Below are 27,156 nucleotides of genomic sequence, written 5' to 3'. Positions count from 1 at the left end.
ACACAGTTGCACGGGTCCATTCATTTACGGGTAGCAAGGCTCCACCCGATGGCCGCGCATAGTGGAAAAGCCAGAAAACCTCCAAGAAAAAAATTTCAATTCGAGATTCTCCACTGAAAAAGTTAAACAACAATCATGGCCATCGTCGGCGTTATGTATAGTCCTCACGGATCGCCTTCGGGGACTCTGTGGCAAGAACTGCTCTCGAGTCAGGAAGCGCTCATCAGGTGCGACTGCTTATCTATAAAAAAAAACACCACCTTTTAGAGGCCATTTTTCCCCGCAAAGCGGGGGTTGGCCTTTTTCGGGAACCATGGTTGTTGTTGTTTTTTGGTCCCCTTTTTGAAGCAATGTTTTACGGCCGGATGCCCTTCCTGACGCCAACCCTTTTTGCCGCCTTTAACGACAAACAGGGAATTACCAGTGAACTGGTACTCAATTAGCCGACCTCGGAAGGATGACAGGCTGAGTCAACCCCCATTAATTATTATCTATTAAATTAATTATCTATACCAAGCAAAAATTTGTTCAACACAAACACCGCAGCTAATTAATCTTTCACATTTGTTTGGACAGGTCGCCGTAGTTTCCCTGAGCTAGATCCCAACAACAAACAAACGGAACTATGGGCAACGAGGGATCGTAGGACAAACAGGTAGAGCAGATGAGCGAATGAGTCCTGATCTCTAAATACAAATGTACAAACAAGAAGACGTCATGCATAGCACTATACTTGCAAAATCCCCCCTACCCCGCCCCCCCAAAAAGTTTTCCATTGATACAGCAAATTGTCCATTTCATGAAGATTAAAATTTACGATCTTGATTAAAGCTCGGGTCAACAGGATGAAAAGTGACGATTTTTGATATGAAAAAGGATGATTTTAGAAGTTTGACTTTGAGTTGACCTTTGACCTTTTGACCTCATAAATAGGTGGCTTCCCAATTCAGTGAGGCAATACACAAATGCTGTTCTATTTTCAAGTCAATCGGATGAAAAATGATGGGCTTTCAGATGAAAATTGATGATTTTGGAAGTTTGACCTCGAGTTGACTTTTGACCTTTTGACCTCAAAAATAGTTGGTTTTCCTATTTATTGACACAATGTGCAAATGCTGTTCAATTTCCAAGTCAATCGGATGAAAATTGACGGTTTTTCAGATGAAAAGTGATGATTTTGGAAGTTTGACCTTGAGTTGACCTTTGACCGATTGACTTCAAAAATAGTACGTTTCCCAATTTAGTGACTCGATATGCAAATGCTGTTCAATTTTCAAGTTAATCGGTTGAGAACCGACAGCTTTTTAGATGAAAATTGATGACTTTTAAAATTTGACCTTGAGTTGACTTTGACCTTTTGACCTCAAAAATAGTATGTTTCCCAATTTATTGACTCAATAAACAATTGTTATTCAATTTTCAAGTCAATCGGATTTAACGACTTTATAGAAATTTGACCTCCAGATGACCTTTGACCTCAAAATCAATAGGCCTCAATTTGACCTCAAAATCAAAATCAATTGGGACGACCTAGACAACTTAGTGAAGTTTCGTGACGATCAGTTTAGAATTGTGACCTGTAGGCCGGTGACAAACAAACAAACAGACAGACAGACAGAACCATAAACGCAACCGACCAATATACTTGAAAAATCTTCGATTTTGGAAGTAACAAGTGATACTTCTGAGCAAACTTCAGTTTAGTTTTTAAAATATTAATCAATAATTAAAAACTTCAGCCCCGGAAGACAGCTCATCAATTAGTCAAACGCGAATATTGATTTCGAGGACATTTTGTTGTTGATTTTAATCCCATGGAAGAGTTCCTCAACTGAACGAGAGATTGTCAGAAACTGTGCCCTCCGAGCTGCTCCTGCACCTGGAACATCCACGCCGGTCTTGCATCCCTATGGCGTTTCTCTGGAATGATGAAAGACCTCAGCGATAACCACAAGCAATACGTTTGTCCCTTGGAGTCGTTGACCTTACCGCCAAATATTATTAGACTTCCAATTTGGGCTCCAACTCCGGGAAGTATTTGGATTTATCTGCATTAACAAGGCCTACAAGACATTTCCATAAGATGTGATCTCTCCTTCTCTCTCTCTGTTTTTTACAGGATACATGGCTCATGGTGGAGCTGCCACACGGATGGGCATACAGACGAATACACGAGGCGCAACACAGAACAGACGAGACAAACACAGCCACCGAGCTTGGTGGAAGTGCAATCACTTCCGGGGTGCTCTGGGTAACAGCGACGCCACAGCAATGGTGCCGCCTTCGTCACCGCACTCAGCGGGAAGTCTTTGGCATGACTCGGTCGGGGTTTAAACCGCCAACCTCCCAGACTCAAAGCTTACACCCTAACCATTACACCACCAAGTCTGGTTAATGATGTAAACTGGTTAAGGTCCATGCGACCATTGCATCTGAAGGTTGTTGGTCTGTGGTCAGTCGACCTCCCTCCATCCCTTGCAAGTAACCGTGTATCTTACTTCTCATTCCTCAGTCTTTTAGAGATGCTCCACTTCCCCGAGCCTAGATTGTGCACACAAATATACACACACACAGATACCACATACAGAAACACAGACACATCATTTGAATCACCCATGCACCAAAAGGCTGAGGACCTGCCCTAACAAGCCACCTTCCTGTACACCAAAAACCTATATTAGATGCTCGCACTTCCAATCTGAGCACTTGTCTCATTAACGATGTGACCCCATGATCAAATCACACACGCTGCGTTCATTTGTCTGTCGTCACCTCATCCCAATGTACAATCTTCTCCACGAACCGGAGACACAGTAGTATAAAATAAACATAAATAATGTTGGGTATCACCAACATAAATAAACACAAGTAGAAGAAGCCTCAAACAAAGAAAAAATTGTCGTACATCCCACTATAAGGTCCCGTGAGGAGGGAAAAAAAAAAAAAAAATCCCTTAAGGGAATGTCTTGTCGCAGCATGATCGTCCAGTGTACTTGTAAAAGAGTAGGTTTACCACAATGGCCGCCTTTGAGCCCCTTCGTCAAGAGTTCCAAAACTTTCCTTTTGCTCCGACAGAGGGCTGAGGCAGGAAATGCCAGCCTCGTGGTGGTGAACATCCTATCAACAAGTAGTCATACTTAGGCAGTTAAGACCGAAAAATATGGCATATCGTTCATTTTTTCAGGAAAGCACCAAATTTGGCACAGATGTAGTATAGACCTATACAATTGTTTTCCTATGGGGTGCCCAAAAATTCAGAACCCCTGGTGGCCGCCATATTGAATTTCAACATGACCGCCCTCTGTGACCTATTTCCCTCAATAACTTCTATGCTATGAGCGATAACACCACAGTTCCAGTGTCTTACCCCATGTTTTCATGGTCTCTGAATCCAATGGGATCAATTGCATAAGGATTGGCATCCATCATCTTTAATTTCAAGATGGCCGCCATGGTGTTTCCATTTTCCTTGAATCTCTCATAGTATTTTAGGTAAAATTTCAATTCCAAGTGATACACATTGTTTTATTGGTCTCTGATAACAATGGAATGGTATTAATTAATCAAAGTTACACACAGTTGCAGTTTTAACTTAAAATATTGTGGGCACTTGAAAGATGGAGGCTCTCGCACAGACGCGTAGTACTACAAGCACTGTCCATTGCAGTCACACAGTGATGTGCAGGGCAGATTTGCCCTGGAGCATTTACAGTTGCCTTTACAGGCCGACTTACAATGGCAGCTTGTAAGCTCTGAACATGCCTCCTGTATCAGTGGTATTGTGGTCCAAATTGGTGTCCAAGAAGTCCCTGTTTTCATCCAGCCCCAATCAGCTGGTGATGGAAGTTCTGGGTAGGGCACAAGTGCCTGACTCCATACGTGTCCAGCCTGAAAACATGCACGTTTTAGGTGTTGTTCGAAGGCGTCTGCTGTTGGGGGAATGTGATCAATTGTTCTTGCCTTCTTCGTGAACAAGTGTCGGCGCATGTCATTCACTGTCTTTATCTCGGTGGTCCAGTCATAGAGGATGGCAACATATCTTTCTATGCTCTGTAGTTCCATAGTAATAGCGTCCACAGATGGCCTACAAGCGAGAGCATGAAAGGTCTGCGTGATGCTGGGGTATGCCTCCCAAGCCTTCCAGGCTGTCTTTTTCCCAATTTGGGCAAAAAATGACACTGTGTCGTAGCCAGTGAAGGCATGAAATAATGGAAAGGACTCGGACTTCCTGCGGCCAAGGCCGGTGGCAATTTTATGGATGGCAAGGTTGCGGTAGCTTTTACCAGTGCCAATGGCAATCCAGAGTTCCTCCACACCGTGTGACTGGTAGGTAAAGTAGTGTGCTATTGCCAAGACCACAATACAAGACCAAGACCACTCATAGTCTAGAAGTTATTGAGGGAAATAGGTCACAGAGGGCAGTCATGTTGAAATTCAATATGGCGGCCACCAGGGGTACTGAATTTTTGGGCACCCCTCAGGAAAACAATTGTATAGGTCCATACTACATCTGTGCCAAATTTGGTGCTTTCCTGAAAAAATGAACGATGCTTCCTCTTAACTGCTCTGCTATCAATAGAATCGATCGTTCATGTTCTCTGCTGATGCAGACCGACACTAATTTTTGGAGAGACTAGCATTCCACGGTAGGCCACTCGGCCTTTGGGCTGCTTCAACCAAATTGTTCAAGACGAACGCCAAGATTGCTCCTTAAAGCCAAACGCAGTGGCAGCTGAGTATTTGCAGCTTTGCGATAGTTATCTTGCTGTGTCTGCCAATTAGAGGCGGACGTGAGAGTTTTGGCAGGTAGTTGAAACGATCCCGCCATTATATAGATCCACGATGAAAACCAAGTGTGAGACGGCGCGCTCTCACAGTGTGTTTGAGACATGACTGGCTTGGGCCTATATGGTTCATTCTTTCACTTGCAGAAACGACAAACAGGAATTAATTAATTGGTCCACTGTCATCTTACTATAATTCACCAAATGTCTGTCCGTCTGTTCCCAGGTACCGCAAAAACGGCTGAACCGACCGCAATGATGTTTTGGGTGGGTAATCCTGGGACCCCCTGGAGTAAAATAGGCCATATTGTTTTTCCAATTTTTTTTTCCTATTTTTCCAATTTTTCCAATTTTCCAGTTTTTCCAAACACAATGGAATATTATTTACCGATATGAACAGTGATGTGGCTTTTATTGAAATTCTACAAATACTGTTTAGATTTTGATGATTTGCGTGTGATATGATTTAACGGATGTTTATATAAATCGTTTAAAATAAAAAAAGCCTTAAATTTCGAATATTTTGCCTTTTCATTTGGGCCTCCCAATTGAAGTCCCACCCGTAGGGCGGGTACCGATGCCAGTTAAATTAATGCAAAAACCAAAAACCTAATTCCACACGAGGCTTTTGCTTTCCTCAGGCGTGAAGAGGCCGTGTGTCGAGCGGAGCCTAGAGGATGCGGCAAAGGTTGGCTGAAGTGGCGATAGAGCATGAAGTGTTCATTTGTATATGTCCTCAGGATACATATCTCATTGCGTACAGTTTCAAGCAAAACTTGCAATGAGGACACAGGTTGTGAAGGTGTGGGAAAATATGGGATTCTTCAAACAAATTTTTTTTTTCTTTTTTAACAACACAGCTCTGATGCCGAATTATTCAAACAGCCATGCATGCTCGTTATCATAAAAGAGGAGAAAGAAGGACTAATGTTGATGGCGAAGGCTCGTCGGTAGACAAGTAGAACTAGAGTACATAGAACACCTTACCCCACGTAGTCTGGAGGAAAAGGACATGGGACTTTATTGGTAACAGTTAATTGTAAGAAGAAGAATCTCATCGTTCCTCTACTTTGACAGCAAGGGTGGCAAATCTGATTGGTTGAGACGGTATACAATTTTGCCCAAGTACCAACAAGGCGATTTGTGTTCTACAGTGTTCAAATATACAATTAAATTGAATATATAAATATATAGTTCAAATATACCCATCCACCACAAAAAAAAGGTTTACTGCCATTGATGCACCCTCTTTTACACCACCTTATTTAACACATAAACGTACTTATCTGTGACTGTTGTTTGTGTCTTTTATAACATCCCTAAAACAGTAGGTTTTCCATTTGGAATGGTTTTCAATTTTGTTTGACTGCTAGACAGGAAGACGAACTGAAGCAATTCTTTTACCAGAAGTGTGAATGCGCGCTCAGGACGAGATTACATAAAATTTGCCAAATTCAGTGCTGAACCGCAGGATTGTGTACAAATTCAAGTTCCACAGTGTACAAAATAAATAATTCAATTGAAGATTAAGTAGTTCCTCGATTAAACTGTCAGGCAGAGCGAACCAATTGCTCGAGCCTGCGTTGAGCTACATGCACAGGTTGATGAATGAATATGAATGAATGAATGAATGAATGAATCATCGTTTTAAGGCCATTTTCCCCGCTAGAGCGGGGGTTAGCCTTGCGGGCCCCATGACAATCATGGTTCCCTGTTTGAGGAAATGTTTTTATGGCCGGATGCCCTTCCTGACGCCAACCCTTGGTCATGCTCTTACGATGCGCAGGGATACATTGTACCTATTCTAAACCGGGGTACACACCGTGATCATTCATCCCAGCAAGCTGGCACTCAATTTGCCGACCTCGGAAGGATGACAGACTGAGTCAACCCCCCTGGTGTTAATTCAGCGATCGACCGGGATTCGAACCCAGGATCCTAGGATCCCAAGCCGGCACCCTGACCGCTAAGCCAACACCAGGCTGATGATGGATGGAATCAAGAGGACGTTGATTGAGGTATGCCGATCGCCGTGGGAAGCGAGAGGCTGACGTTTTGAGCATGAACCGCTTTATCGGAGCAAAAGAGCTTTGACTTCTGGGAAAGTTCAGAAGATTAGGCAAATTGGAATAAGGTAGGCAAAAGAACGAGCAAACACATTTTTAGTGGAAAATGGCAAAAGAGAATTTTAAGGCATCTAGATTTACGGAAAAATATCCCAGCTTCAAACAAATGTCCCATAAATTTCTCAAAGCATTATGGGATTTTTTTTCTCCCTCCATGTAATAAGGGAAGTGTTTCAACCACTGAAGAAAAGTTCAAATTTTCCAGTCAATATTTCATCCCTCAGCCCTCCTCCAGCGAGACCAGCTGTTCATCCACAATCCCACACCTGGTTACCCTCCCTAATTCCAAGTCGAAAGTTCACCACCATTCCATCATCCCTCTATTATTTCGTCTGTGGAACCGACTACTTGTGTCTGTTGTTTCGTGCCCACCCCGCCAGTCTTTCAAAAAGTGCTGCCCATAGTCACCTTATGCTTTTCCGTTCCGCATACCCCACCCAGACTCACATCTACTCTTGCTGACCCTTTGACCCGCAAACCCTTTCTTTTCTCCCACTCACATGCGACGTCGTCATCTCCCAGATACCCTTTGATTCTCTGCCAGTGTGTGAATCTGCTGCCCTCTTTCCTGTCTGTAAATCTGCTGCCCATGCCTGTGAATCTGCTGCCCATGCCTGTGAATCTGCTGCCCATGAGCCGACATCTACATGTACAAATATTATTGTACACCGCTCCTTTCCTATGCCATCTCCAGGCCCTGCATGACGTCATTGCCAGGCACCGAAGGGGGCCCGGCAATAACGTGTGCTGAAAGGGAGTACTCAGTTTTCACTCCGGTTGTTTGTTTGTCACTTGCCGGAATATATTCCGGCAAGTATGTTGATTGGTTGGTTTGTCTGTCTGTCTGTCTGTCTGTCTGCTTGTTTGTTTGTGCGCAGTACTACGTCTACATCGTTGCACATAGCATCGCCATACTTTACACACATATTTGCCTTGCCCTGGAATAGACTGTGCCAGTGTGCCTTGATTTGAATACTTACCTTGATTGATTACAACAGCAATTAATATAAACGTATTATAATTAGAAACTCGCTGTGGGGTTTGCCTAGTCACCGCACCCTCTAGCGGCAAAAATATATCAAAATGGTGCGGGCGAGCTGAACTTTCAATAAATTTAATGATTTTTGTCTAATATTGTTGAAATACTGCTTGTGATACCTCACAGGGGAAGAATAAGTACATTCACAGTGGAAGAATAAGAAGAAGTAAGAAGAAGTACATAAGATTTAAAAAAGTACATTCCGGCAAGTCCTTGGTCTCTGACCGATTTTTTGTTTGTTTGTTTGTCCGGGCAATATCTCAGCCATCCTTTGAGCTAGGAAGCTAAAATTTCGGCACAATAGTGAGCAAGTCCTTTGTCAAAAACCGTATTTTTTGTTTTTTGATTAATCAATTAATTGATTAATTACTTAATTATTAGTGATTAATTAAGTACTTATATATTTCCTTCCTCTTCTTGGCATTATCTCAGGCACCTTTTGAGTTAGGAAGCTGACATTTGGACACGACAACGACCAAGTGATTTGGCTGTAAAGGCTATTTTTGATTTATTGATTAATCAATTAATGGATTAATTATTTAATTATTCCATTGATGACAATCAATTAATTCTTTTTAAGTTACAGATTCGGATGAAATGGTGGGGGTTTATGTATTCTATTAGCGAATTGATTAACTATTTAATTTTTTTATTATTACTTATTTATTTTCATTATTAATCATTTATTTATTTTCATTATTAATCATTTATTTATTTTCTTTCTCAACTGGGCAATATCTCAGGCACCTTTTGAGCTAGAAAGCTAATATTTGGACATGACAGTGACCAAGTGATGTGGCCATAAAGGATATTTTTGATTTATTGATCAATGAATCAATTATTTATTGATTAATCAATTCTTTTTCCGATTCATGACTTATTTCATTAATTTTCAAAAAGATACAGCATCGCATGAAGCACTGGTGGTTTAGGTATGTTATTAGCCAATTGATGAAGAAAATATTTCATGATTATTATTTATCGATTTTAATTATGCAATTAATCAATCAATTATTGTACACCTCTCCTGGTGTTGTTGCCTGGTGTTGGCTTAGCGGTTAGGGTGCCGGCTTGGGATCCGAGGATCCTGGGTTTGAATCCCGGTCGATCGCTGAATTAACGCCAGCGGGGCTGACTCAGCCTGTCATCCTTCCGAGGTCGGCAAATTGAGTACCAGCTTGCTGGGATGAATGATCACGGTGTGTACCCCGATTTAGAATAGGTACACCGTATCCCTGCACATCGTAAGAGGCGACCAAGGGTTGGCATCAGGAAGGGCATCCGGCCATAAAAAACATTGCCTCAAACATGGAACCAAGATTGTCGTGGGGCCCGCAAGGCTAACCCCCGCTTTAGCGGGAAAAATGGCCTTAAAACGATCATTCATTCATTCTCCCTCCCAATACAGTCTCTATGAGCTGCACTGCGGTATCGCTGGAGAATATTTATTTATTTGGCATGGGGGCAGTGTACTTTGAATGTATCTGTACTTGTTTTTTAATTGTTACTTTACACCACAGAAGTTCAGAGAATGAAGGCATCATCATCTAATCCAATGTCCTGACTCGTTCTCGAGTGTCAGGGCTGACGATTCAATTCTCCGGGAGAGAACCAGGGTGGTTTACCATTCCCTTTCACAGTGGTTAGTCTTGGCAGGAATTTGGAATTCGATCATGCCACCACAACATGGCATACTCATGTGAGAGACTATGTGGAATTTTTAATGTCTACCAACAGATGCTTGGCCTGATGGGCCACCTGGCACAACATCAGCATCAGGCCCTCAATGAATAAACGTCCCACAAAGCACCCAGCTGACAGATTATAGTGGGATCGGGAATCTAATCCACATTATACAGTTCAAAGATGAGTACACCATCCCAGAGCTTTAGTATCTTATATGATCTTATATCTGATTAACACTATAGTATCTTATATGACTGCATATGTCGTGGTGTTGACATTAACCTCCAACCCATGTTGTCCCTCAAGCAAGTGAGGATGAATTCTACTTGTGATAATCATAATACAACTTGTCTGACGTTTTTGCTACTCGAACACTGCTCCGTCTTCACTCGTAGTGGAGCTGACAGACGCACACACATCGCAGGACTGTCACACGAGACAAACACAGACACTGAGCTTGGGGGGTGAAGTGCTGCCACTTCCCGGGGTACTCTGATTACCAATGACGTCACAACAATGGCTTTCCTCCTCCCCATAGATGCCATCCCATGGGGATTGTCCATGCTCTTATCCTTTTAAATGCTGAACGTCAAACAGGGAAGCAGCATGTACCATTTAAAAAAAGGTCTTTGGTATGACTCGGTCAGGGTTTGAACCACCAACCCGAGACTCGGAGCGTACGCTCCAACCATCATCCTGACCATCTGCGTCTGCTGGATCACCAACAGGTGGGATGCTCTCATCTCTGTCCCCTTGTCCATCACAGGTGCACAGTTCGTTTTTCCGCTTAGGCTTCTAGACCGCTGGCCCATCCACGTGTTTACGTGAGTTATTCATGTCAGTTGTCAAGAGATGGTCTTCAGGCATACTTGATACACAACCACAGTAAAGCCCGTCTCTCAAATGCCTGAAGACATCTCTCAGTTCGAAATGCTGTCCAAAAACTCTAACAATATTTGCTATATGTCCTCAGAAAGGTTCAGCTCTGATATAGATGTCGAGGCTTGGAAGCTCGATCTTGTACTCCTTCACAATGGCTGCTTTCACTTCCAAAGTTGGAGCACAATGGACGTTCCTGACGGAATTTCTCTGCAATTTCTGCCTTTCTAGCCGGCTAATTGGCTTGTCTCAGGACTTTTATCACAAACACACATTGTATGTGGTTTAGCAGAAATACCGACTTGTCCACCGGCCATCCGACACACACTTTTGACCTGTCGGAACGGAATCGTCGGTTGTCCTGGACAATCGGACAACCGTTAATGTCGAGCCCGAGACACATCCATGGTGAAGATGGTTGGACCATTTATATGACAGAAGACATTTCTATAGCAGGGAGAGCAATGGTTGAGCAAGAATGGCCTGTTCCGAGTTCCTTTCTAAGCACCTCACTCACAAAAATGTGGGCGCCAGGTTTAAATCGTCTACACGCTGTATATTTGTCCATTGTCTCATGTTGGCCTTGTCTGTCTCCAAATGTCCTTGTATTGCATGTGATTTGTGTACAAGTCCTTCTAAAGTGCTCAGTATCACTGGAAATAAATAAATAGATGTTGTTTAGTTGTTCAGTAAGGTTATGCCACTGATGCAATGTGCCATGTGCGGCAGTGCCCCCGTCACAAGTAAGCTGGTACTCATTTTGCCAACCTCGGAAGGGTGGCAAGCTGAGTCACCCCACCTGGTGGTAATTCAAAGGCATGACAGGGGCTCAAACTGAAGACCCTAAGATCTTAATTGCCAGCGACCTTAACCATTAAGCCAACACCAGGCTAATAAACAAGAGGACGTCATGCGGAGCACGATAATTGCAAAATCTGCCCCCACCCCCAAGAAAAAAAATTCCATTGATACAGCAAATTGTCCATTTCATCAAGATTAAAATTGACAATCTTGATGAAAGCTCGGGTCAACAGGGAGAAAAGTGACGATTTTTCAGATGTAAAATGATGATTTTGGAAGGTTGACCTTGAGTTGACCTTTGACCTTTTGACCTCAAAAATAGTTAGTTTCCCTATTTCGTGACTCAATGTGCAAATGCTGTTCAATTTTCAAGTCAATCGGATAAAAATTGAGTATTTTCAAAACTTGGCCTATGTTGACCTCAAAAATAGTTGGTGATTGAATTCAGTGACCATATATGTAAATCCTCTTAGAATTTCAAGTCAATCAAATGAAAATTGGTGATTTTAGAAATTTGGCCTATGTTGACCTTTTGGCCTATGTTTACCTAAAATATAATTTGTGGTTGAATTCAGTGACCAGATATGCAAGTCTTCTTCAAATTTCAAGTCAATTGGATGAAAATTTAGGGTTTTAGAAATTTGGCCTATGTTGACCTTTTGGCCTATGTTGACCTCAAATATACTTGGTGGTTGAATTCGGTGACCAGATATGCAAGTCCTCTTCAAATTTCAAGTCAATCGGATGAAAATTGAGGATTTTATAAATCTGGCCTCTGTTGACCTTTTGGCCTATGTTGTCCTCAAATATACTTGGTGGTTGAATTCAGTGACCAGATATGCAAGTCATCTTCAAATTTCAATTTCTGAAAACTGAGGATTTTAGAAATTTGGCAAAGTTGGTGACCTTTGGCCTATGTTGACCTTTTGACCTTTTGACCCCAAAAACAATAGGCTTCTCAATTGGGACGACCTATACAACTTGGTGGTTTCGTGACGATCGGATTAGAATTGTGACCTGTGACAAACAAACAGACAGAACCACAAACGCACCCGACCAATATACTTGAAAAATCTTCGATTTTGCAAGTAATAAATAATAAACACCCATCAACTTATTATGAACCTGTGATACGTTAAATAATTAATTTAATAGATACAACTTTTGAAGTCGCATATTATCTCATCGGTAAAGACAAACCGTGCATCGTCATGGCTTACAGATTGAGAGGATTCGTTGCTGTTGGAGAATCGGCCATGTTGAAGGTGAGGCCCGCAGCCTCCACCTCAGGTGTGGTGACTCGTTTGCGCTTTCCGTTCGTCGTTTCCAGGATTACTTCCCCATCCGACACAGCAGGGACGCCCGGGATCGCACCATCTGCACAGAGAACGTACAGAGGAGTCCATGGGTCAGGTTGTAAATATATATATATATATACAATTACAATGGCGTGCCGCCTTGGATTATGGTGCGAGGGGAGTGGGTACATGCAATCCATTGAACAAAAGAGATCTTGTGGGTATTGCGAGTGCTCACAGCCATTCATCATCGAGTAACACGCGAGGGAGTGCATGCCCAAGTGGTGCTTACGATGACCCTGGTAATGAGTGCGACAGGAAAAGTGCAAGTTTGAATCTCACTCATTTGTACGGTCAGCGCATCCCCACGGGGCCCATTTGCTTGTTATTTGCACACCAGAGTGAGGAATACAAGAAATGGTAGATCAGAGTTTGGGTGGATTGGGGAGGGCAGTGGGCTCGCAGGATAGCCTAGGCCCTAGAGCTTAGAGACACTCGCCTCTGAGCTGTCAAACCTGGGTTCGAATCCCGACCCAGCTATATAAAACTGTCTTCATGGTGTTTCAAGTGCAGGGTGAGGCATCATTGTGTGCTCCGTCCATCAGCTCTGCTCGAATTCGGTGGAGGACGTTAGACATTGCTGACACCTTGAACAAGTTACAAAAGGTTACAAATTGTCGACGATAGATGGGTGATTGTTGGGTATGCATGGGTGAACATTGGGTATGCAGGGGTGAACATTGGGTATGCAGGGGTGAACATTGGGTATGCATGGGTGAACATTGGGTATGCAATATGCATGGGTGAACATTGGGTATGCATGGGTGAACATTGCGTATGCAGGGGTGAACATTGGGTATACATGGGTGAACATTGGGTATGCATGGGTGAACATTGGGTATGCAATATGCATGGGTGAACATTGGGTATGCATGGATGAACATTGGGTATGCATGGGTGAACATTGGGTATGCATGCGTGAACATTTGGGTATGCATGGGTGAACATTGGGTATGCAGGGGTGAACATTGGGTATGCAGGGGTGAACATTGGGTATGCAGGGGTGAACATTGGGTATGCAGGGGTGAGTGAATGTTGAGTACTAGACGATTGTTAGGTACGGATCGGTGATTGTTGAGTATGGATGGGTGAACATTGGGTGTGCATGGGTGAACATTGGGTATGCATGGGTGAACATTGGGTATGCATGGGTGAACATTGGGTATGCATGGGTGAACATTGGGTATACATGGGTGAACATTGGGTATGCATGGGTGAACATTGGGTATGCAGGGGTGAACATTGGGTATGCAGGGGTGAACATTGGGTATGCATTTAGTGAATGTTGAGTACTAGACGATTGCTGGGTATGCATAGGTGATTGAGTACAGATGGGTGAATGTTGGGTATGCACGGGTGAACATTGGGTATGCATGGGTGAACATTGGGTATGCATGGGTGAATGTCGAGTATGCATGGGTGAACATTGGGTATGCATCGGTGAATTTTGAGTACTAAACAATTGTTGGGTATGGATGGGTGATTGTTGTGTATGGATGGGCAATTGGTGGATACGGATGGGTGATTGTTGTGTATGGATGGGTGCTTGTTGGGTACGGATGGGCAATTGTTGTATATGGATGGGCGAATATTGGGTATGGATGGGTGATTGGTGTGATTGCTCGGTACGGATGGGCGATTGGAGTGTATGGTTGGGAGATTGGTGTGTATGGATGGGTGATTGCTAGGTATGGATGGGCGATTGGAGTGTATGGTTGGGAGATTGGTGTGTATGGATGGGTGATTGCTAGGTATGGATGGGCGATTGGAGTGTATGGATGGGCGATTGTTGTATATGGATGGGTGAATGTTGGGTATGGATAGGTGATTGGTGTGTATGGATGGGTGATTGGAGTGTATGGATGGGCGATTGTTGTGTTTGGATGGGTGAATGTTGGGTATGGATGGGTGATGGTTGGGTATGGGTGGGTGATTCTTGGGTATGGAAGGGTGATTGGTGTGTATGGATGGGTGATATGTAAAGATTGTGATGTATTCAAGGTCTCATTAAAAGATGAATACGCTGTCAGTGTTTGTTCATTTCCCACCGTTAAAACCACCTCATCCACTCACCAAAAAAACAGAAAGGTATTGTAAAAAAAGTGCAAGTGAAAATGTATGAAAAGTATGCCGCCTGTCTGTCTGTCCTAAACTGAAACACCCCTCGGAGAGAAACAAATATGAAGTGAAAGTTGGTTGTGTAAAAAGTTTCATTGTGTAAAATGAACCGTGGTATCAATTTGAACCGAGGATGTGCTGCAACATCTTTGCTATTAAGAAATATGGTTTTTCTTTTTTTAGCTCTTTCAACCTTATCTTGCAAGACTAAAAGGCTTCCTTTTTCATATCGTGACTTTTTACCACGGGCTGTGCTAGTGTAAACAATGAAAGACGAAGGGTGGTGGGAGGACAAGGGGCTAGCCAAAATATTATTTTGACAAGATAATTATGGCAATTGACGAGACACACTATCTAAGCACCAATTAAGAAATAACTATCTCGACCTATCCCCAATTAACCCACTGGGGCAGTCTCCGTAACAATATGTGACACATACAGTATATATATATATATATATATATATATATATATATATATATATATATATATATATATATATATATATATATATATATATATATATATATATATGACACATATGGTTGTTTTCTTTTTTTAAGGAAAAGGCACATCCAACCAAAATGTAACAAGATCTACTCTGCTAATTTATGTAATAAACAAGCAAGAGCAGATCTGGTCTCGTGCGACGTTTCAGCCGCTAACCCCGGGAGCTTCCTCAGGCCAATAGACCCCGAGCCTCAGCACGTGTTGCTTTTAATCCTGAGGTGCCAATTCGTTTCTGGTCACGTGCCGGTGCAAGAGGTCAATTGGGGAGTGTTTTTATTTTACTGATTCTTAAGCAACAAATGCAAATCACATCATCAATGGTCTGCTCTGCCCTTTTTATTATTTACTCGTGATCTGGCATTATATGTACTAGTGAGGTACCCGTGCTGGGCATGGGTGAGAGGCCAGAAGCAAGCAGACAATGCAGAAACGGCTAATGCTAAAGCATGAAACCAATAAATTCCACATTCATGTAGCACCTTCAGTCACACGTCAGACATGGACAGCAAGTTCGTGAAGGACTTCCATGAAAAATGTACCCGTTGGCAAACAAACGGGTACGTTTGTTCCATCCCCATTCAATGGCGAATCTGCATAAGGCGATCCGTGAATTCATGTTTAGAAAGTAGAAACTGTCACAGCATTTCCTCATTCACTTGAACTCGATATCTCTTTTTTCATTCCAAACAGCATAACTCCAATCACAAATGAAATAACATTAATATAAAAAATAAACTTTTGACAACATTCGTGACATAAACAAAAATTTAAATCCTGATGTGAAGTTACGTACGGTTGGGTGAACACAATTACGAATTCAATATCGTAATTGTATTCACTCAATTCCAATCATCAATTGATACTTCAACAAAACGATTAACACGATTAACGTTTAACATTACGATTGAATGACAGTTGTATTGGGATATTATCAAACCTGCGCATTGCCGTCATCTGTCCACTTCCGCATTCGTGGCAGGTTCATAATTGTCATCAAAATCTAAACAGTATTTGTAGAATTTCAATAAAAGCCACATCACTGTTCATATCGGTAAATATTATTCCATCGTGTTTGGAAAAACTGGAAAATTTGGAAAAACAATATAGCCTATTTTACTCCCAGGGGTCCCAGGAATACCCACCCAAAATATTGTTGCGATCGGTTGAGCCATTTTTGCGGTATCTTCAAACGGACAGACGGACATTTGGTGAATTATAGTAAGATGGGGCAATTTATTGTGCGTGTTCGCTCTTGTTTTTGTGTTTCCGGGACAAGAACATGGCTGGGTCTGTGTGCGGTTGGTCATGGTGATGTGCGGGTGATGCATGATTGGTGGAGGTTTTGTTGGGCGTTGTACATGTGTGGAAGGAGTGTTGAGGATCGAGCGTTGTTGTTTTTTGCTCACCTTATCTTGTCGTTTGCACCATCCAGCAGCACACAGTGCCCAAGCATGTCTGGTGCCTTCCTTTCTGCCCATTTTAGTTATTTGAGGGTGGACGGCGGGAGGAGTATCCTTTTAGTGCACCCATCATTAAGCAGGAATCCTCTAACTATATAATTTTGTGAATTGAATTGAATTCGGAAGAAGAAGCATGCGACCAGAAATGGATTGTCCTTCGGGAACAAAAGCAGACACGTGCTGAGGCTTGGGGTCTATTTGGTTTAAGGAATCTTGCTGGGAAGTGGATTAAACGTCGCTTGAGACGGGATCTGCTCTTGCTCGTTTATTCCTTGATTGGCGGGGTAGATCTAATTGTTTTTTTTTATTTCGATGCACCTTACAAAAAGAAGTATAATCCCAGTGGCCCCAATCATATTGTCACATCTAAAGTTCCCATTAAAACAGGAACCTCAGCGCCGAGTTAGACTCAGAGATCACCGAACGATCTTTTATTATCTATTTTACTGCATTAATTTAATTCATTCGAACTTTACTGCTCACCCAGGAACTTCAATTATGCCGAATTAATGGTGGGAAACGCACACAGAAACAGATAGCTGAATCATGTTTCTTACCTTTTAAAGGATTTATTTATAAGTAAACACGGAAGAGGATAACAAGACGCTATAAACAAGAATGGAACGAACCAAGCGAGTCAAATACACACAAAGAGGTAAATGGGGATATTCAAACTTTTCTGTACAACAATTGGAAATAAAACAATTCCTAACCCACAAGGTGCCACAGATCACACATATGCAACAAAACAATTATAGGTGAGACTTCCCTTATCTGGTGGGTGGGGTGAACGCAGGCTGAAAACAGATCACTTCGGGGACCAAGTGTGGGACGATTCCGAAGCCAACACGAGCACAATGAAAATAAATGGTGCTTGGTGTAGAATCCAGCGATGATCCACTTCCTCCACGAGGCCTTATGGGCCCCTCCACCTCCATCCTTCTAGCAAGGCCTCTTTCCACACAAGGCTTTTGTGCTATACTTCAACAACGAGGCCTCTTTATCGTATCCACATATCTCTTGTCCTCCTTAAGCGAGGTCTCTCTCCTTCTCTTTCCTCAAGCGAGGTCTCTCTCCTCTTTCCTCAAGCGAGGTATCTTTTTGTCCTCCTTCCTCACACCATGTTTCTCACGATCTCCTTCTCACACAAGGTCCTCTCATGATCTCTCTCCCTCGCATAAGCCAGGACTCTCCTGATCTTCTCCCCCTGGGAAGAGTCCCCTGCTCTCGCCATATATAAATGGCCCCTATAAAAATAAATGTAGATGGCACTTGTGTCTCCACGGCACATTATGCTACCATGGCTGACATACACTGGCCAGACAGATGTGTGATGGCCAAACAGAGGTGTCTCATGAGTTCTCACTTACTAGACCCGCCTACTACATGAGGTGTTCACGCCCACATTTTATAAGGTTTACTCTATCTATAAATTACATCTGCTGCCTTCTCAGCATGACATGTAACAAACGACTTAACATGACGGGTCCCTATTACATGTCAATCTAACCACTACTCAAAACACTGACCATATTACACTTACCACGGTCTAGCTATGGATATATACCTTATCAAATTGATACTATAAAACAGGAGTGTCCATCCAGCAGTCCCAAAATTACTCCCTCAGTTTTGGAGAAAGCCCCGCCAAAACTTCTGTGGAAATTTTTGGGGTCCCAGTGGATGTCATAAGGTACGTGAGATATTTCATATTGTTGCGAATATGGAATTTGGCCTCCATATCCGCTTGTAAATATTCCCCTATTTCCCCAATACTCCCCAACTATCCCCAATCCCCCATTCCCTAGTCCCATTGTCTGTAAACAACAATCAGTAGAGCCGACCTTCCCCCTTTTTCCCCCATTAAATGTCGTGCCCAGGTCCACCGCATCTCACGTAGACAACTTTCGGACATCTTGCTAGTTATTCTTAGTCTATGTCAGTTAAGGACTCGTTTCCATTAATTATGACTCTTCGTTGCACCAGAATGTGATTACATGGCACCAGTAGTGAGTTTAGGACCTTTCCCATACCCCCTTCCATCTTCTTCCCCAAACAACAACAACAACAACTACAACTACAACTACAACTACAACAACAATGACAACAACAACGACGCTGCGCGGGGGGAGTGTGCGTCATCACACCGGCTCGGTTAGCCGCCATTGACAATGCGCTCCGGACCATGCGCTCCACGGGGTTACCACGAAGGGGCTCCTTGTCAGCTCCTCGTCAAGGGCGGAGCCGGTAACCCCCCCCCGCACGCACCCAATGAGAAGCAACGTGCCGATTCCACGAGGCGGAGCTAACGAGCCGAGGGCGTGTCACTCCCCGCCGGATATACGAAGCGACTCACCGGATGTGAGGTGAGATGCGCCCCCAGCTTGAAGAAGAGCAAGTCACTACCTCGAGCGCTGTGAGACCTCCCGCATCTCTGGACCGGACCGGGTCGATTCTGTCCCTGAGCCCAGGTGCACCTGGAGCCATCGATCCTGCCTTTCCTAGCCATCAATCCCCGTGTGAGTCAGCCTTTTGTCCCGTTTATCTGTCGTCTGTTGGGGTTAATATAAGATTGTGTCTAAGTGCTTGTCTTTCTATGCTGTACCTCTCGTCCCTGTAATCTGACCTTCCGAACGAATATAATCTCCTCCGGAGGTCTTGAGAACCGTATCCATGGTGTCGTGTCATTTTAATCCCAGCCGTGTGTCTTTTCCTTCATTGACCTAGCGTAGCGCGATTAGTCAACGTTCGGGTATAATCGGGTAACTTGTGCAGACGTGGTCATACCAAACCGCTCGGTAAATAACATCTAAGCCACGTCTGTAACAATATATTCCTCAATACAATTATGATTTTGACTTTCGATTAGTACGAAGTGTTTCAAATCCGCCCTTTCTCACCAGCAGATTAATCTGTGTTGGTTATCAAGTGAGAAAGGATTTATATATTTGTTTACCTCAATTGTTTGTAACATTGCATTTTGTTATATTAATGTTATAGTATTAATAATAATGCTATAGCACCACCAAAGATGGAAGGAGGTTATGTTTTCACCAGTCTCTCAGTTTGTCTGTGAACAAGATATCTCAAAAAGTTGTGGACGGATTTGGACGAACGTTAGTGGAGAGGTTGGGTGTGTGACAAGGACGAATCGATTAGATTTTGGTGATGATCTGAATATGGATTGGGATACAAGAATTATTTAATTTTCTAAATGATTCTTCACCATTGAGAGATCGGGGGAAAATCGATATATAACATATTTCAAAAAGTTGTGGAGTTATGGCGACACTTGGGGAATGAGTTGGTTCGGTGAGAAGAACAAGCGGATTAGATTTAGTTTCGGTCCGAATCCAGTTCCGGCTTAACAGTGTTCTGCCTGGTGTTCAGCCTGGTGGAGGTATGCGCTCTACCGATTGCCGTTCTAGTTTGTGATTGAAATGATGCTGTTTGGAATGACAATATAGAAAGATTGAGTTTAAAGCAGAATGAGGAAATGACGTGAGGGTTTCCAACCATGACATTTGCGGATTCCGCATTTGTAGTTTCGCCATTGTCCACGTGTGGAAACAATGAACTGGCTGTCTATGCCTGACATTCGACTGAAGGTGGCACAAAAATGTGGAATTTATTGGTGCAAACCTTTTACTGAGATTGCATCCTCTCTCATATGCATAGCATGGGTACCTCGCTGGTGTATATACAGACTTGGCATTTAAAATGGAATATTTTTTTTGTGGGGGTGAACTTACTTTTCAAGATGTCTTAGAACCAAAAGTTCATTGGAATTTTGTTGAAATTATTCTAGATTTTGTTAATGTGACCTTTAAAAGAAACAAAAACCACATTTGACATTTCGAAACAAATAAATTGATCCTTGAAAGTGATGTAAACTGATATCAAACTCAATTCATGGACAGTACTGTGTTAAACTTCTGTACGTTTTCCAGAAGTATCTGTTTATTTTACACATTAGCAAAAAATTTTTTTTAACGAAAACAAAAGTTCAATTATGACTGGGATTACGGACAGTAAAATTACAGTTCAGTCCTTCGTGTAACCCCCACGAGCATTCAGGAGAGCACGTACACGTCGAGGCATGCTGTTCACGAGATTTGCCAAGGTTTGGACAGGAATCGCTTGCCATGCAGTGACAATAGCCTGCTGCAATTCACGCACAGAGGTCGGCTGCTGGTCCAAGTGGTCGATTTGACGTGTTAATTCTGCCCACAAGTTCTCTATCGGATTCATATCCGGGGACATGGCAGGCCACTCCATATGCTCTACACCACAGTCAGCAAGAAAGTGTTGGATCATGCGAGCACGATGAGGCCGTGCATTGTCATCTTGGAAGACAAAGTTTCCTCGAAAGGCTGCACGAGCAAATGGAAGCAATGTTTCTTCCAGAATGGCCCTGTACTTGAACTGGTTCAGGTTTCCATTCAGAACAACCAGGTCAGTTTTGCCCCCTGCATGAAAAGCAGCCCAAACGGTCACCCCACCACCTCCAGCTTGGACTCTTGGCACTATACAATCTTTGTTGTAGGCTTCATGCACTTGTCTGCGCACCCGGACGCGGCCATCTTGACGATAGACCAGAAATCTAGACTCGTCACTGAAGATCACGTGATTCCAGTGTCCTGGCTGCCATTGACGGTGCTCTCTGGCCCACTGCAATCGGCGCTGGCGGTGTTGTCTGGTCAGGCGTGGCTTTCTCAGGGGACGCCTGGCACGATAGCCTGCTTGAACCAGTCGTTGCTTGACTAGCCTTCTGGATACAGGCACATTTGTCAGTTGCTGCCACTCAGCCCTAAGCCGATTAGCTGACTTGGTACGGCCATTGCGGACTAACCGGTGCAGCTGGCGATCATCCCTCCTTGTGGTTCTGCGGGGACGTCCTGGCCTCGGTATTGGAGTAGTGACACCCCTCTGAGCATTTCGTTTCAGGATCTTTGACACCTGACCTTGAGTGATGCCATACTGCCGAGCAATAGCACGCCATTTCATGCCGTAATTTCGTAAAGCCACCACTCCATGACAAACAGCATTGTCGAGTTGACGGACCATCTCCAGAGGAAGCGGCAATAACCTTTGGAGACGTGCAGCAGTTGTTTTCCACTAATACAGAATGCAACAACCCTTGCATACCCGACTGTGAAGCCAATCATCAAATGTACCTGTCCGTACATTTTGTCAGGCCACCTGTGATATAATCCTGTTGTTGACTTCTAGCTGCGACAGACAATCAGTGACATGGTTCTTTCAACAAATAAATCACCAAAGTGTAAAAGAAACTCACCAGATTGATATACTGAGTTAAGAAAGTAAACCCAAGTCAAGAAAAAAAAAATTCCATATTAAATGCCAAGTCTGTATATTAGCAGATAACCCGGTCTCTCCAGACTATTGTTAGGGGATTAGTTCCCGATAGAGTGTGGAATTATTTTGGGAGTTTGACAGGAATTTCCTTTCACAGCATAATGGCAGGGACCCGTGGAAATTCCGCTTAATGTAATATGTGACTTGGAGTCCTCAACGCCTTTCTTATTCAAGTCCACATCCCTCCTACCCTTGCACTCCAAGTCTGAATTCCTTCCCCCCACCCAACTCCGCATTCCTCTCTCCTACCAACTCGAAGTCCACATCCCTCCCCCTTCCCAACTCCAAGACCACATCCCTCCCCCTTCCCAACTCCAAGACCACATCCCTCCTTCTCCCTCACAAAGATTAACACACGGACTGATTAGACCTCGAGCGACCTCGAGCCAATATGCAAGGTATCACTCTGCTTTCCAGTTTTTTCCATTATTAGTCCCCTACCGGTTTCACCAAAGGGGACTATAGGTTTGCTCTCCGTCCGTCCGTCCCACCTATGGTTTTTCAGATTTCTTTCCCATACCCTTTAATAACATATTCAACTGAAACTTGGTACATGTACTTGGTACTTGGTACATGGCTTCATCATGACATGTTACAGAGCAAGTTCGAGTTTCAGGGCATTTCGTCAAATTTTTAGAGCTATGCCCCTTTTGGACTTGGAAATATCACACTGGTAGAGGACATGTATTGCAAAGCATTTCTGCTCTTGTTTCAGTCTATTTTGGTTGTTGGTTTTCAGTTTTGCATTACTTTCGTTACTTTGTTCTCTTAAACTCCCCAATTATTTGGACAATGAGGACAATATGCAAGGCTGTGTGATGCCTCGAGGTTTCCCTCACCAAAGGCCACATCAAAACCCTCCAGGATTCGACCCGCAGTATCACTTCATTTCCGATAACCACTAATAAATAAATAAAACCCACATTCGATTCCTATCCAACCCGTATTTTGTCACCTCCAACTTGCTACGTATGAATTAGTAATGAGGCTGAGGTTCCATTTTGTAAGATAATTTGTTTACAAAATAATGAAGTTTTCTTGGTGAACGAAATGGACAAAAAGGAAATTATTCCTTGGACGTTCTATTATTTTTGTGGTTATATATATATATATATATATATATATATATATTGTTACGGATCGCGGATTAGATGTTATTTACCGAGCGGTGGTATTGCCGCGACCTAACTGTTCCCCCGATTCTTCCCCAACTCACCCCATTCTACCCGACGTTGACCAAATCGCGCTATGCTAAATCAATGATTGGAAAGGACACAACGACTGGGATAGATGAAACGACTCAAGGGGTACAGTTCTCAAGACCTCCGGAGGAGGATATAATTAGTGGGGGAGAAAAGGGGTAGATTACAAGGTAATGAGGTAAAGACACAGAAGAGATAGGCACTTAGACACAATCTTATCTATCCCCGACAGACCACAGACAAACGGAACAAGACTGACTTACACAGGGATTGATGGCAGGGAAGGACAGGTCGGTTGATAGCACAAGGTGCACCTTGGCTCAGGGACAGGATAAAGCACGGTCCAAAAGATGCAGGGAGGTGTCACAGCGCTCGGAGGTGGCGTCCTTCTCTCTCCAAGCTCAGGGCGCATCTGACGTCACCTCCCTCTTCCTGCGCATGCTCAGCGGGGAGTGACACGCCCTCGGCTCATTGGCTCCGCCCCAGATGGGATCGGTCCGCCGCTTCTATTGGGTGCGGGGGTTACCGGGCTCCGCCCTTGACGAGGAGCTGACAGCGAGCCCCTACTTGGTAACCCCGTCAAACACATGCTCGATGGCGGCTCGTTGGAAAGGCATGGTGCACTCCCAACACCCCCTACCAACCAAGCCGGAGTGAGGACGCACACTCCCCGCGCCGCCGCCATTGTTGTTGTTGTTGTTGTTGCTGAACCGTGAGGAAGAGCTGCGGGGAGGTATTAGGAGGTCCTAAACTTCCTAACGGTGCCATACAATCACATTCTGGTGCAACGAAGAGTCAGAATTAATGGAAACGAGTCCTTAACTGACATACACTAAAAATAACTAGCAAGATGTCCTATAGTTGTCTACGTGAGATGCGGTGGACCTGGATGCGACATTTAATGGGGGAAATAGGGGGAGGTCGGGTCTACAGAGTGTTGTTTACAGAAAATGGGACTAGGGAATGGGGAATTGGGGATAGTTGGGAAGTACTGAGGAAATAGGGGAATATTTACAAGCGGATATGGACGGATGTAAATCCCATATCCGCAACAATATTTTACTTCTGGGGTGTGTTCAGTTGCCAAGTTTATTGTAGAGCACTCACCAAGTGGCTTAAGCACTCAAGCAAACATTCTGAACAAGCTGTCTGTACAAGTTTTTTGAACAAGTTTGTCTGAACAAGTTTTCTCCACAAGTTTTCTCAACAAGTTTTCTCAACAAGTTTTCTCAACAAGTTTTCTCCACAAGTTTTCTCAACAAGTTTCCTCAACAAGTTTTCTCAACAAGTTTTCTCCACAAGTTTTCTCCACAAGTTTTCTCCACAAGTTTTCCCCACAAGTTTTCTCCACAAGTTTTCTCCACAAGTTTTCTCCACAAGTTTTCTCCACAAGTTTTCTCCACAAGTTTTCTCCACAAGTTTTCTCCACAAGTTTTCTCCACAAGTTTTCTCCACAAGTTTTCTCCACAAGTTTTCTCCACAAGTTTTCTCCACAAGTTTTCTCCACAAGTTTTCTCCACAAGTTTTCTCCACAAGTTTTCTCCACAAGTTTTCTCCACAAGTTTTCTCCACAAGTTTTCTCCACAAGTTTTCTCCACAAGTTTTCTCAACAATTTTTCTCCACAAGTTTTCTCAACAAGTTTTCTCAACAAGTTTTCTCCACAAGTTTTCTCCACAAGTTTTCTCCACAAGTTTTCTCCACAAGTTTTCTCCACAAGTTTTCTCCACAAGTTTTCTCCACAAGTTTTCTCCACAAGTTTTCTCCACAAGTTTTCTCCACAAGTTTTCTCCACAAGTTTTCTCCACAAGTTTTCTCCACAAGTTTTCTCCACAAGTTTTCTCCACAAGTTTTCTGCACAAGTTTTCTCCACAGGTTTTCTCCACAGGTTTTCTCCACAAGTTTTCTCCACAAGTTTTCTCCACAAGTTTTCTCCACAAGTTTTCTCCACAAGTTTTCTCCACAAGTTTTCTCCACAAGTTTTCTCCACAAGTTTTCTCCACAAGTTTTCTCCACAAGTTTTCTCCACAAGTTTTCTCCACAAGTTTTCTCAACAAGTTTTCTCAACAAGTTTTCTCCACAAGTTTTCTCCATAAGTTTTCTCCACAAGTTTTCTCCACAAGTTTTCTCCACAAGTTTTCTCCACAAGGTTTCTCCACAAGTTTTCTCCACAAGTTTTCTCCACAAGTTTTCTCCACAAGTTTTCTCCACAAGTTTTCTCCACAAGTTTTCTCCACAAGTTTTCTCCACAAGTTTTCTCCACAAGTTTTCTCCACAAGTTTTCTCCACAAGTTTTCTCCACAAGTTTTCTCCACAAGTTTTCTCCACAAGTTTTCTCCACAAGTTTTCTCCACAAGTTTTCTCCACAAGTTTTCTCCACAAGTTTTCTCCACAATTTTTCTCCACAAGTTTTCTCAACAAGTTTTCTCAACAAGTTTTCTCCACAAGTTTTCTCCACAAGTTTTCTCCACAAGTTTTCTCCACAAGTTTTCTCCACAAGTTTTCTCCACAAGTTTTCTCCACAAGTTTTCTCCACAAGTTTTCTCCACAAGTTTTCTCCACAAGTTTTCTCCACAAGTTTTCTCCACAAGTTTTCTCCACAAGTTTTCTGCACAAGTTTTCTCCACAGGTTTTCTCCACAGGTTTTCTCCACAAGTTTTCTCCACAAGTTTTCTCCACAAGTTTTCTCCACAAGTTTTCTCCACAAGTTTTCTCCACAAGTTTTCTCCACAAGTTTTCTCCACAAGTTTTCTCCACAAGTTTTCTCCACAAGTTTTCTCCACAAGTTTTCTCCACAAGTTTTCTCCACAAGTTTTCTCCACAAGTTTTCTCCACAAGTTTTCTCCACAAGTTTTCTCCACAAGTTTTCTCCACAAGTTTTCTCCACAATTTTTCTCCACAAGTTTTCTCAACAAGTTTTCTCAACAAGTTTTCTCCACAAGTTTTCTCCACAAGTTTTCTCCACAAGTTTTCTCCACAAGTTTTCTCCACAAGTTTTCTCCACAAGTTTTCTCCACAAGTTTTCTCCACAAGTTTTCTCCACAAGTTTTCTCCACAAGTTTTCTCCACAAGTTTTCTCCACAACTTTTCTGCACAAGTTTTCTCCACAGGTTTTCTCCACAGGTTTTCTCCACAAGTTTTCTCCACAAGTTTTCTCCACAAGTTTTCTCCACAAGTTTTCTCCACAAGTTTTCTCCACAAGTTTTCTCCACAAGTTTTCTCCACAAGTTTTCTCCACAAGTTTTCTCCACATGTTTTCTCCACAAGTTTTCTCCACAAGTTTTCTCCACAACTTTTCTCCACAAGTTTTCTCCACAAGTTTTCTCCACATGTTTTCTCCACAAGTTTTCTCCACAAGTTTTCTCCACAAGTTTTCTCCACATGTTTTCTCCACAAGTTTTCTCGACAAGTTTTCTCGACAAGTTTTCTCGACAAGTTTTCTCGACAAGTTTTCTGGACAAGTTTTCTGGACAAGTTTTCTGGACACGTTTTCTGGACACGTTTTCTGGACACGTTTTCTGGACACGTTTTCTGGACACGTTTTCTGGACACGTTTTCTGGACACGTTTTCTGGACACGTTTTCTGGACACGTTTTCTGGACACGTTTTCTGGACACGTTTTCTGGACACGTTTTCTGGACACGTTTTCTGGACACGTTTTCTGGACACGTTTTCTGGACACGTTTTCTGGACACGTTTTCTGGACACGTTTTGTGGACACGTTTTGTGGACACGTTTTGTGGACACGTTTTGTGGACACGTTTTCTGGACACGTTTTCTGGACACGTTTTCTGGACACGTTTTCTGGACACGTTT

General features: G+C 43.1%; 1 protein-coding gene across 2 annotated transcripts in view; it reads right to left on the bottom strand.

Annotated features, from left to right (window-relative positions):
• The window catches only part of LOC137416538 (uncharacterized), a 67,166-nt gene that overhangs the window by 35,294 nt on the left and 4,716 nt on the right, over nucleotides 1-27,156 (bottom strand). For both annotated transcript variants that reach the window (XM_068102160.2, XM_068102166.2), the window contains one exon: nucleotides 12,536-12,692. In XM_068102160.2, coding sequence (XP_067958261.2) covers nucleotides 12,536-12,692 — 157 coding nt within the window. The remainder of the gene's footprint in view (nucleotides 1-12,535; nucleotides 12,693-27,156) is intronic.

The sequence above is a fragment of the Myxine glutinosa genome, chromosome 1 (assembly GCF_964187855.1).
Source record: "Myxine glutinosa chromosome 1, kmMyxGlut1.1, whole genome shotgun sequence".
Classification (NCBI taxonomy): domain Eukaryota; kingdom Metazoa; phylum Chordata; class Myxini; order Myxiniformes; family Myxinidae; genus Myxine; species Myxine glutinosa.
The sequence above is the reverse complement of the archived record's forward strand: the minus strand, read 5'-3'. Positions and strand labels throughout refer to the sequence as shown.